The sequence below is a fragment of the Humulus lupulus genome, chromosome X, assembly GCF_963169125.1.
Source record: "Humulus lupulus chromosome X, drHumLupu1.1, whole genome shotgun sequence".
In the NCBI taxonomy this organism is placed as follows: domain Eukaryota; kingdom Viridiplantae; phylum Streptophyta; class Magnoliopsida; order Rosales; family Cannabaceae; genus Humulus; species Humulus lupulus.
In genome coordinates this window covers 216,254,614-216,267,916 of record NC_084802.1, presented here as the reverse complement: position 1 = coordinate 216,267,916, position 13,303 = coordinate 216,254,614, and the positions used below count along the sequence as shown (strand labels likewise).

The 13,303-nt window shown below is 38.3% G+C and overlaps 1 protein-coding gene across 1 annotated transcript; it reads right to left on the bottom strand.

The window, feature by feature from the left end:
* Positions 1-1,393: 1,393 nt before the first annotated feature.
* LOC133803856 (uncharacterized) lies at positions 1,394-7,955 on the bottom strand. The gene is made up of 3 exons (XM_062241996.1): positions 7,553-7,955; positions 2,456-2,889; positions 1,394-2,373 (listed from the first exon to the last, which is right to left on the bottom strand). The coding sequence occupies exons 2-3, from the start codon at positions 2,885-2,887 to the stop codon at positions 1,498-1,500; spliced, it is 1,308 nt and encodes a 435-aa protein (XP_062097980.1). The 5' UTR covers positions 2,888-2,889; positions 7,553-7,955; the 3' UTR covers positions 1,394-1,497.
* Positions 7,956-13,303: the final 5,348 nt, after the last annotated feature.

Here is a 13,303-nt window from a genome sequence, read left to right as displayed (position 1 = left end):
CTCCTCGCTGGATTGAGAATGGCAAAGGATATGAGCATAAAGACACTTGGAAAAAAAGATTCTAAGGAAAGGCTACTTCTGGCCAACGATGAACGAGGATTCGATGGAGTATGTACGAAGATGTGATAAATGTCAAAGGTTCTCCAAGACTCCACGAGCAGCTCCAAACGAACTGAAGCAGATGCAGAGCCCATGACCTTTTGCAGTATGGGGGATAGATTTGATTGGATCCCTGCCTACAGGGAAAGGCGGAGTAAAGTACGCAATTGTGGCAGTTGATTACTTCACCAAATGGGCCGAAGCTGAACCACTCACAACCATCACGACCAAGAAAGTTCTTGACTTCGTCATCAAGAACATTGTATGCAGATATGGTTTGCCCAGGAAGATAGTTTCAGACAACGGGACCCAATTTGACAGCGACTTATTCATCGATTTTTGCGAGAGGCATGGAGTTATTAAAAGCTTTTCTTCAGTTGCACACCCCCAAGCGAACGGGCAGGTCGAAGCCGTAAACAAGACTCTTAAAGACACCCTGAAGAAAAGACTTGAAGAAGCTAAAGGGGCGTGGCCAGAGCAGCTGCCTGAAGTCCTATGGTCGTATAGAACGTCCCACCGAACAACGACAGGACATACTCCATTTTCATTAGCCTACGGATATGAAGCCATGTTGCCTGTCGAGTTAGATCCCCCCTCACATCGGCGCTTGACTTACGACCAGGATCAGAACAGCCAGCTAATGATGGAGTCCCTAGACTCAATCGATGAGATATGAGAGAAATCTCAACTCCGAGTTGCGGCATACCAGCAAAAAGTCGCCCGGTACTTTAACTCCAAAGTTAAAGAAAGAAAATTCAACGTCAGAGATTTGGTGCTACGACGAGTTTTCTTAAATACCCGCGACCCTACTGCTGGAGTGCTCGGACCTAATTGGGAGGGACCTTACCAGATTGAAGAGGTCCTTCATCCAGGCACATATAAACTTGCACGCTTGAATGGAGATCTCGTTCCACGTTACTGGAATGGAGGACACCTACGCAAGTATCATCAATGAACAATCCTTTTTAAAGAACTGGCTTGTGTTAAAATTTTAATTTTTTTACAAGTTTTGCAAAGAGGGTTAGCCACGTTGTATGGCTAACTGCTCGTATATGTAAGATTCTATTTCAGAATCACTCGTAAAGACATGTTTAGTCCATTTTTAATACGAGATTATAAGGGACTGTGCGCAGCCAGTCATTCTTGCCAACCTTTGTAAATTTATTTTTACAAGTATTTGTTCATTACGTGTGTTGTTTTACTGTATTATAAGTGTTACGTTTCCTATCGAGCAGTAATATTTGCACAGGTCATGGTCAAGGCAAGTGACCAAGGACCTAAAGCTCCTCAATCACTTGGGGGGGCATATAAGGCACATCGATAGCAAAGCATACTCGCAAGGTATGTAAACACATGAACAAAATGAGTGAAAGCATGCTGCAGTACTTAGAGTATTTTTCAAAATTTATGTTTTGTTAAATCATGCCAAAGTACTATGCTAAGTTCGGTCATACAGACAAATGTTATAATAAATAAAGATATTATAGCATCAAGATTTAAGCTTTTACACCGCAAGCATCGCTGCTTGGATGTAACTGTTCGAATAAAAGAAAAAAGATTTACTGCCCGTGCAGCAAAGTTTAAACAAGAAATTATTGTCTTTACATCACGACCCGTAGGTCGTGTGGCCAAAAAGAGAGAAAAAATAAATGGGAAAGTTTCAGAGGCATTTGGGGCCGGAGGGTCCCGGGCAGCATCTTGGTTAGTTGCGTCCTCGGCAACTTCTTCTTCTTCTACACCAACGATGCTTGGAGAAGCAGGGATCCTCAGTCTTGCCTCCTCTTCGGCCAGTTGAGAGGTGCAGCGAGCCAACTCAGCAGTCCTGACTTCCTCTGAAAGATAGCTAAAATCGGCACCCTGATTATGTTTCCAGAAGTTGTAGAAACATCGGAGTGTCGTCCTCTTGTACTTTTCAAGATTTTTGGAGTTGTCATGCTCCAGCTGCTTCACCTTGCCTTCGAGAGTGACAATAGCCTCGTCCTTGGACTTGAGTGTCTCTCCCAAATGCTTGATCTCGCGAAGATGGGTTTGATTGGACTCTCGATACTGCTGCCTCAACTTCACCGCGACATCTTTTGCAGCTTCAGCCTCTGACAATTTGGTCACCGCAGCATCCCTTTCTCGAGCCATTGCCTCCAACTCCTTGGCGTGCCTAGCCTCTGCAGCGGAAAGCTCCTCAGCTGCCTTCACTTGATGCCTCTCAGTGGCCTTTGCCTTGGCCTGCTCGATGGAAGCCTGGATACGGGTACGAGCAGTGATAGAAGATAGCAAGGCCTGTGAACAAAGGAAAGAGTTAGAACCTGCCGTGAAGAATAAAAGACTAAGACTTAAAAAAAAAAAGTGAAGAAATACCCACACTGGAGATTTCATTCAGGGCCCTGTTCAGAACCTGGTCGGCCCCCAAGTTTTCAGCCTCGACCATTGCATCTCTGACATGGTCACCTTTGCCAATGCGGTCAAGGCGATCCCTGGCTGATCGAAGGGTACGGCTCATGAGTTTGGCCCCGAGAGCTTCTTCACGAGTAATTTCCTCTCTAGTGGGCGCAGCCGGAGGATTTGGTGGGGCAGGAGGAGTCTGCTTCTCAGTAGGAGCTAGTGGATGAGTTTGCCCCATTGGCCCAGGAGTTTGCCCAGTTGGCGCGTCCTTGGGAAGGTCTTCTGTTCGACCCTTCTTGGCTGGAGGGCCTCGGCTGGATTCGCCAGTTCTCCTCTTGGATCTCCGCTGGAGTTGGGGAACCTCCTCTTCCTCCTCGGCCTGGTACATGTCAAAGATATTGGGAGTGGCCATGTCTGCATGCAAGTAAACACAGGAAAATGATAAGACAAGAGGTAGATGAAAATATATTATATGCAACAGAAGAAAGGCAACAAAGTGAATACCCGAGCTACAACTACTGGTCGCTACACTATTGACTCTATTAGTCATATACTCATTATCTGGCATGAAGAAGTCTGGTCCTAATTTTGGAGTATACGTAAAGTTGCCTTCCCCGTCGAACAAATGACAGGGAATTGGCAAACCATTTAAAAGTAAAATAGTGTTACCGTTCTCATCAGAGGACTCTCCCAAGTCCACAGCTCGCTCTTTGGCCTTTTGTTTCCCCTTGCCTTGGGGAGCAGAAGGCCTTTCTGCGGAAGGATTGCCCGTGGGCTCCCTAATAGTAATCCCCGTTGGCCTCCTCCTCCGAGGAGACACAGGGGGTTGCTGCTTGGGAACCCCCTCGGCAGTGGCTTCGTCCACCACGGACCCTCTAGTTTCATGGCGAGGAGCCAGGAGGCCAGACAGCCTCAAGTTTTCTTCAGTCACCAGGGTCTTGACGCTTTTTGCTGCGTCGGACATCCTGGCCAGAGTATTAGACCTCAACACCATGGCTGGTGTTGGGGTCGGACGTAACCAAGGGCCTGAAAAGCAGATTACAGTTTGAGAAAAATGAAAGGAGACACCTTGAGTAAAAGTATCGACCAGTCAGAAACGGTGCTTACCTCCTCGTGCGAAGGCCAGGTTGTTGCTGGATATGTCCGGGGTAAGGAAGTACTCCTTATTATACTGCCCCACATTCGAGATACGCGTAGTGTCACTCAGGAATGTTTGATTGGTTTCCTGGTGACAAAAATGGAAGAAACCCGTTCCGTGTTGTTGCGGGTTAGACTTGAGGTCAAAGAGATAGTTGACCTCGTGGGGTGAAGGTTCTGGCCATTTCTTAAGTTTATACAGGATATAGAGTGCGACCAGCATTCTATATCCGTTTGGAGTTATTTGGAAGGGGGCGACACCAAAATAATTGGCCACCCCCACAAAAAAGGGATGAAGAGGGAGATAAGCTCCCGCCTCAATATGATACCGAGACCAAGCGCTGTTGACACCTCTGGGGAGGTTAGCCCTCTGGTCTGCGGCAGGTTGTATAATGGAAACCCCTGTGAGGGGGAATCTTCTGAAGCAGTTAGCAATCATCCGAAGAGTCACTGAACTGGCCGGGGAAGTATACCACTCGACATCAGGCAAGTTCTGATGGCGAGGGCTGGCCCTGATTTGGATATTAGGGTCAGGAGCGAGATTTTCTTGACCGCTGGTCGAGGGAGCCCTTGCCTGCGAATCAGGCCGAGCAGGAGAATTTGGGTTGTTTTCAGACTCGGGTCTTTTCTTGCCTGAAGATTTGGAACGGGCCATTGGAAGAGAAGAATGGGGTTTGGAAGAGGATCGCGAAAAAGGGATCTCGTGGACACGGTCAGCTGGTTGATCTTCTCCCTCGAGCAGTTGGGCGAGAAGGTCGTCGTCAATAGGCCTTTCACCTCCCCACAAATCTGGCATTAAAGTCTGCATACAGAAGAATGGGGAGGTGAGGATAGAAAACTTTTAAAAGCTTTTTAGAATAACGCTGGTCGAGTATAAAAATTAAGTTTTTATACAACAGCATTCTAACAAAAAGCTAAATTTTTCTACACGAACAGTTTGAAAAACGGATCAAAGGGTGAAAGTAAAAAGTTTTTCTGAAAAAGCTTTTTCAACTCCCCTTAGGGCGGGAAAAATTTATTTTTCAACTAGCCTAAAGATCGAATTTTTACTTCGATTTTATGTCCTAAAAAGCATGATCCCAGATTTTAAACTAACTCGTAACCCTATTCCACCTACAAAATATTCAGTCTACAAGCGTCTCAAGCCAGAAGCAGATAAACTCAAACAGTACACAGTCAGAAGCATGCATCACAAAAAATTAGAAGCGTGGGAACTCGAAAACTTACCAAGAAAAGTGATCGTGAAGATGGAAGAAGGGTCTTTAGAGATCAAGAAGCTCTCGAATGGGGTCCTGAAAGTGCAGACGGAGCGGTCTTCAAGAATGTTGAGGGCTTTGGATTTTAGGTTTTCTTGTGGAGACGATGGCGTGCGTAAAAAGAAAATAAAGGCTTCGAAGGTCTTATATAAGTTTGTTTCTGATAGTAAAAAGTATAATCATTAGTTTCCCTTTTTCAAAGTATGGGGAAGCGAGATGGCCGTCGAAATCTTTTCTGGGGAACCGAAAGGACGTGATTGGACAGAGGTAGGTTGCTTTTTTCAAGAACACACGAAGGGTTCTGACACGTCAGGCGGGGTTACCGAAGAGTCGTTCGTTCAAAAGTTTATTTACTGCTCGTGATAAATAAACTTGGGGGGCAAATGTTATCCGTAAAATTAGCATTGGTGACGTGGCAGGTGATCCCTGGACACGTGGCTGACACCTGGAAACGTTCTGCTAGAGTATCGACCAGAGGACACATTAGAAGCAGTGCAAGCTTGTCTTACCTGCGACTAGTCTGGTCGATAGTTCCGTGTACAAGGCGACATTAATGGGAAGATCTTTATGAATCCCGAATTTATCTCACACAATCTCCTGAGAATCCGATTATTCAGGAAAGAATATCTGTAACAATCTTTTGTAATCCCCCTTGAGCCTATAAATAGCAAGAGATAGCTCAAGGGAGGGGGACTTTTGGCTTTTGGAATCGTGAGAGATTATAGTAATTATCCTAGGAATATTGTATTGTTCTTAAGAAAGTGGTGAAACTCATTGAACCCTAGTTCTTTGATCACTCTTCTGGTTTTACATCAATATCATTCTAAGTGGACGTAGGTCATTACCAGATCTTGGGGTCGAACCACTATAAAATACTGTGTCTTATTTACTTTTGTCACTACGTTCTTCTCATCTCTTTCATTCATATCAAACATATTCTGACTCCGTGTCAGTTGGCCAAATCGTGGGTCAACACTTTGTGATAATTACACTAAGATAAAATTCAAGTCGAAAGACATTTTATTTTATGCACCAATGCAAATGTTTCTATAGAGAGTGGTTATTTAATCAAGTGGGAGAATACTATATTTTAATATAATGTTTGATTGATTAAATAAGTGTTACAAAATGTGATTATTTATTCTAAGTGGGGGAATGTTATATTATTTTAAACAATATTTAGATTAAATAATGTGGCAAAATGTGATTTGTCATACCACGTAACATATTTTTGAGAGTCACAAAATTGGACACATGTGTGTGCCCAAATATGACATATTTTGGAGTTACAAAATCAGTTACAAATTTGTAACTCCCAAATATTACCCAATAATGTATAGATTGTGTATTACACACTTTAGTTTAGATTTCACAAACCCATTATGAATTATGGATGTTGGAGACATCTTCTTAACTCCCATTAGGTGTATGGAGGTTACAAAATCATGTGGGAAAAAGTTTGGGACGTTTTGGAAATACTAAAATTTTTAATGCTGAAAATGGGCTATGGCTACGGCCACTGAGGCTGACAGCCAATACCATTTTTCAATTTTTTTCCAATTTGAACGGTTCAAACATCCTTATTAACTCCAAAATCTCCATTTTAATTCCATAAACATCCAATTAAACATTTGTAACAACTATAGGGGTTGGTGGAATTTGATTTTCAAAGTGTATCTCAAACTCTATAAGTAGAAGTCTAATGCTCACTTGTAAGATACACAATTTTCTATCCACAAAACACTTGGTTGAAAAATACACCATAGAAGCTTGATAATTCTAGATAATTATTTCCTTGAGAGATCCCTTAGTGCTTAGAGAATAGGAGGATATAAGCTTTTAGACAAATGTATTTAATCTTGTTCAAGTTGGTTATCTCCACTACTCTACACTTTAGTTGTGTGAGAGTTTGTGTTCTTATAATTGTTATTTTCATTCTTTTGATCTTGTTATTCTTATTTATTTGTATTATTATTGTTTTGAGTTTGTAATTTTCCTCTTTTACATCTTTCTATTTACTTGTATTTTGATAAATAAAATTGTAACACTTATTTAAATATTATCTTATCTATTGGATTTTTTGCATATGTATTTTAGTCTTACCATTTCCATTCGACAATATAATATATTATCTAACATTTTGTTTATAGCACTGATAGATCATTTCTAAAATAGCACTACACTGAGATTCCTTCCTAGTTCCCATACATATATTTAAAAAGAAAATGTAACTCTTTTTGACTTTTGAGATATTAAGATTGGATATGCTTGAAAAACCTCCACGTACACAAGCACACGAGGATAGGATCATGGATGGAAGCCTTTTTAAAGTTATTAAAGCCGGGAGATCACTCAAAATTTGCAATTGGGACAAGCTTTTTGTTTGTTTGTTTCTTTCTATTAATTTAAATGATAAATAAATATAAATGGAAAAATGAATTAATTATCCAAATATTTGTGGTAGTAAATTCCTAATTTGAATTTGGTCTGCTTTTCTTTTTTTCCTTTCATTCCTTTACAATTTTCATAAATAATTTTTGAAAGTTATCACAATATATAATAATTAAAAAAAGAGAAGAAAACCGGTGGGTATTGATTGATTAATAATTATTATAAAGAAAAAAGAAAAAGCGTAGTGGCGAAAAATAAAAAAGGTAGGAATTATTGAGGGGATATATACCTACCATATTTCGAAAGTTGATAAAACAGTTTTCCATTAATAATCTCCACCGCCACACCAAAAGCTCCAATCAGCTACCCAGAAATGGCCGCCGCCGCCATGGCTAAGTCTCTCATAGCAATCGTTTTTCTGATCAGTAATCTCATCAACAGTGGTAAGTAATAAGTACTTACATAGTTATACATATATATATGACTGGTTTATAAAATTATTTAATCACAAACACAAAATAATAAAAATAAAAATAAATACGTGGGCAGGAATTTGTAAAAATTGCAGTTTGGACAACATAAACATCGGAACAGTGCGAAGTGGGAGAGAGATAAATGGAAAGGCAGAGTGGAACGTGACGGTGGTTAACACGTGCGATTGTCCTCAGAGTCAGATCAAGCTGGGGTGTCAGGGCTTTCAGACGACGAAGCCCGTGGATCCGGCCACCTTCCTCGACCAAGGCCACGGCCAGTGCCTCCTCGTCAACGGCTCAGCGCTCAAGGGTTTCGCTTCGGTCGGATTCTCCTACGCTTGGGATCCTCCTTTTCTCCTTTTCCCTATCCACTCTGTGATTCCTCCCTCCTGTTGATCTCCTCAAATCAACTACTGTTACCTACTGTGTGTGTTAGGACTTTAGACTAAAAATCCTCCATGGAAATGGAATCTTTCCAACCAATAGACTAATCATAGCGTGTGTGTGCTGTGCTACAACCAAACTTCAAGTTTGCTGTCGTACGATGGAATTTGATCTTGTCGTTTTTATATATATTGTCGTTTTAGTTTGAAAGGTGTGTATATGACAATGTTAATATATACATAGGAGGAGTGATAAGGAAACTCTTTCTCTCACCTTCTTATATTCATCCACATGTCATTTCATTCATTGATTAAAGATTCAAACTTATGCCTTCTGTGAACCATTGGACTAGCAATTGCATGTGTCTAATAGATAAAATTTTATTTATTATGCAAACGAAAGCCTATTGCTCTATTTTAATTCTTTTTTTATTGTTGTTTATAAAAACCAAAAGATAAACTCCGAGCAAGGAAGGGCAAATAGTATTTTGGGTCCTTAAGATTTATCATTTGTACTAGTTAGGACCTCAATCTTTATTTTTTGTAGCAATGAGATCTCTAGCTTTTACTTTTAGGCTCACGTAGGTTCCAATATTATATTTTATTAAATAAGTTCTAATTTATAAAATAAGATATGATTTTAACAAAAAAAAAAAAAAAAAAACATAGAGGCATTATATTCTTTAAATTCTTTTATTGTTAATTAAAATAATAAATTATTTTATCTTGTATTTATAAATTTTTTCTAAAATAATGTATAATTTTTTGGAAAAAAAACTATTTAATAAGTTTTTATTTTTATTTTATTTAAATATTTAAAATATATATTATTTATATGTATTTTTTAGAATATGAAAAAGGAAAAAAATAGAAAAAATGTGGGCATAAATTGATAAAAATATATATTATATAATAATTTTTAATAAAAATAGGGTGTCGTAATCAAATTTTGGATTGGAAATGTAATGCTCTGAAAACATAGCATATTTTTTTTCTCTTTAAACCCTTTTTAAGTAATTAATTAATTATTACCAAATATATTATTTTAGTAATGACTTAAATAGTCTCTTTAAATATTTAGTGTTAGGAACAAGTTTCCTAATACGTAGCGGAATGGTGGTGGGGTTGGCCCAGTGTACACCAAAAATTTTGTAACATATTTAAACTACCTTTAAATATGCGGATCCATTAATATACATACATTAATCATAATATGCAAGTTAAGAATATAAATCATATCTCTTGAGGCCTATCAAGTGTCCTTGCTATCTTTTCGTAATAAGAACGATCTTTCTATCCAAGCTGCTCCCAAGTACTCACACCAAGATCTTCCACATCGTTCTCTACACCTCAAGAAGTGTGTGGGCACTTAGAGAATGAAGGATAGTTTATTTGTGATTCTACTTGATGTACTCAACACATGAGATCAAGAAAATAGGCCTAAGAATTGGTTCTTTATTTTTCAGGGAGAGTAAAGTATTGTTCTATTTTTCACAGAGCGAATCTCATCAGTTGTCTAAATTATCTGAGTTATTTGTATATTTTCTGATTAGTCATACTTAAAAGAAAATATTCAAATTTAAAAAATAAATCTGTAACTAACTTACAATTTACTTTTTAATTAATTAATTATTTTATTAATAAAAATATCCAAAAACTAATTTTTTGAATTATCCATTAATTAATTAATTAAATAAATAAAAATAAAAATAAAAATCATATCCCTAAAAAATAGCAGTGCACATGGACTGTGTGCACATGTAGCACCCCTATATTTAGGGATATTTGAATTTTTTATTTTTATTTAATTATTTATTCAAACTACTTTGTCATATAAGATCTAACAACCTGATAACTAATTCAAATTTAAATTAAATATCTTTTTAACTAATTATCAAATATAATTAATTATTTGAATAAATATTAATCTTTTAAATTCAAATCCAATTTGAACTTATCAGATTATTATTTCCCACTCAAATAAAGATATTTAATTAATTCTACAAATTAATTAAATCCAATTTTTTTTAAAATAAATATTTAATTTATTATAATTTTGAAAATTATAATTAATTAATTATTTAATTAAATTTCGAAATTAATTTAATTATTTAATATAATTTTGAAAATTATACAATAATTAAATATTAATTAATTTTTTAACTACAACTAATTTGTAATTAATTAATTAATCACTATTATCATATAATTGCATATTTGGCCCGAAGAACAAATTTCTTCTTAAATATGCCTTTAAACTATTTTTCCCTTCATATCAACTCTTACCTTGAATAGTGTTGATAGAGCTGATATGAGAACTTATGGACCTATAATTCCAAGCTCCAATAAATTTGAGATTAGTAATTAAACTTTTTAATTAAATAATCTTAATTTATTAATCTCATGATTATTCCACTATAAATATGAGACTGCACTCTTGTAATTATAGACATTTCATTTACTGAGTACTTTATAATTATAAAGTGTCTATTGATATAATTATTGCATACAAATTGACCCTCTAATAATGGTTCATAATTAATTGGGAATAAAATTACCGTTTTATCCTTTTAATTATCTCTTGTTTCCTTAAGTACCACTGACTTTACTAGTGAATGTTAATTCATAACTAAATTATGAATTTGAGCTCAATAACCTTTAAGTCCCACAAGTCAACCCTTAAGAGAACCATTATTCAATCTCTTGCGAGAAGGCATAGATTCCATATCTGTATACTATGTCCCCAGCCATCTACATTAATAAGTTCCCAAAACAAAAGTTTCTAGCTTGATCATTCAAACAGACCCTAACGAGTGAATCAAAGAACTCATATAACATAAACAGGAGTTCATAGTAACTTCAGAATTAAGATCTATTTATATATGAACATCAGTTGATATATTTAATTAATACTTCGAAATGATATTTAACTAAGTATTAATAAACATATCTGGTCCAGTTCTATATATTCTCTAATATATAAAGTACATCCACTAAAGTGTCCTACCACACCAGTGATCCGGATCTATATCACATGTATTCATAATACTAGCGGATCGCACTTGCAGTAGTTATTCTAAAAATTCCATAACTTTATTTTACTGCGAACTATTTAAGTTCATTTATCTCAAACACAATCCTCCCATACCAATACATGTTTGAGATCACATATATGAACTTATGAATTTTTCTAATATTTACATAATATTATCACAGAATAATATAGTCCATAAAATATATGCATAACAAATTCAATTTATTTTTTTATTTCATAAAACAATGTCTACTACATATGCTTTCAGGGCACAATTCCCAAAATTTAGAAATAATAAAAAAAATTATGTACTTTAAATTTTAGAAACATTGAATTTATTACGGGTGCTTCCATGAACAACATCATTTTTTGTAACGTCCTGGATAATCAAGACCGTTACACTGTGTGTTTAAAATAGTGCAGGACTTGCTAATCAAGTCTTTCAAACAAAAACGTGATCCTATAGTCATAAACAGGTTAAGTTTAAAATATTTTGGTCATAAACAGATAATTTTCATTAAAATAATTGTTTAGTACATGGGATCATAAAACAAGGTTTAAATGACATATTTACAAAAAGTTCCAAAAGTTATAAATGAACAAGGCCACTCTAATGGCAAAATATACATTTTAGGTCCCCGTTCCTGTACAAACCCTCGACCGTGGCGGCCGAGCAGCTGACAATGTACACCTCACCCCCAGAGCTTTCTAACTCATGGTTGAACCACCAAACCCTTGCCTTTACCTGCACTATGTAGCACCCGTGAGCCGAGGCCCAGCAAGAAAACTATAATGCATAGCATAATAAAAAATAGTAATCAAATAACTCACAAACCATTAATCAAATACTCAAGAGACCGCATCGTTCACATAATCAGTAATATCAGTCAAGAAACCAATAATTAACTATCTAGACAATGAGCATACCACAATCATCAGATTAACATCAATAAACATTTCACACAATATCTAGGGTCGACGCCCTTAGGCTGCACCCTCTGTTCAAGTCACTTTCTTCGGCTCTCTTAGGCCGAGCCCAGTGTTCAACCCACTAACTCTGGCTCGCTTAGGCCAATCTCAGTGATTGATTAACCTCAGCTACCAGTGGCCGAGCTGCGTCCTGTGCGCAAATATTGATTCTGGCACTCTTAGGCCGTTTATCACATGTCCCTATGGCATAATACCATCTTATGGCATCACATACAAATATAGGTGTTATCCCAAAATTTGAAAAGGATGATGTGGCAGTAAAATTGACACGTGGCATGGATTAGTTGGGTGATCTGGTTTAGCAGTAGCTCAATGCATCAGTGAAGAATTTGGACTGCTTGAGAGATGCCATAGTCAAGCCAAATACACCCGAGGAGAATACTTGGGCTAAGGTGTGCTTGGCTCGGACCCTAGTCCGAGGAGCCCAAGTGTTTGGTTCAAACCCAAGTCCAAGGAGCTTAAAAGATGGGTTTGGACTTTGGCTCGAGGGAAAGTCGCAGCAGGTCCGATCGGACCTTAGTTTGAGGAGCCCCTAGATGCTTGGCTCGGACCATGTCCGAGGAGAACCTCTTAGGTGATTGGCTCGGACCATGTCCGAGGTGGGCTTCCTAGGTGGTTGGCTCGGACCAAGTCCGAGGAGAGGTCCCATGCATGCCAAGAGATGGACTTAGACCTTGGCCAAGGAGAGGCCACAAAAGGTCCGATCGGACCTTAGTTGGAGGAACCAAGTGCTTGGCTCAGACATGTTCGAGGGGAGCCTCCTAGGTGGTTGGCTCGGACCATGTCCGAGGAGAGCCTTAGGTAAATGGCTCGGACCATGTCCGAGGAGAGCCTCCCAAATGTTTGGCTCAGACCATGACCGAGGTGAGCTTCCAAGATCGTTGGCTCAGACCAAGTCCAAGGAGAGGCAAGGGTGATTGCCTCGGACCCTAGTCCGAGGAGAAGGCAAACATAGGTCCAATCGGACCCTAGTCCGAGGAGAGCCTCCCAAATGTTTGGCTCGGACCATGACCGAGGTGAGCTTCCAAGATCGTTGGCTCGGACCAAGTCTGAGGAGAGGCAAGGGTGATTGCCTCGGACCCTAGTCTGAGGAGAAGGCAAACATAGGTCCGATCGGACCCTAGTCCGAGAAGCCAAATGGCTTGGCTCGGACCTTAGCCCGAG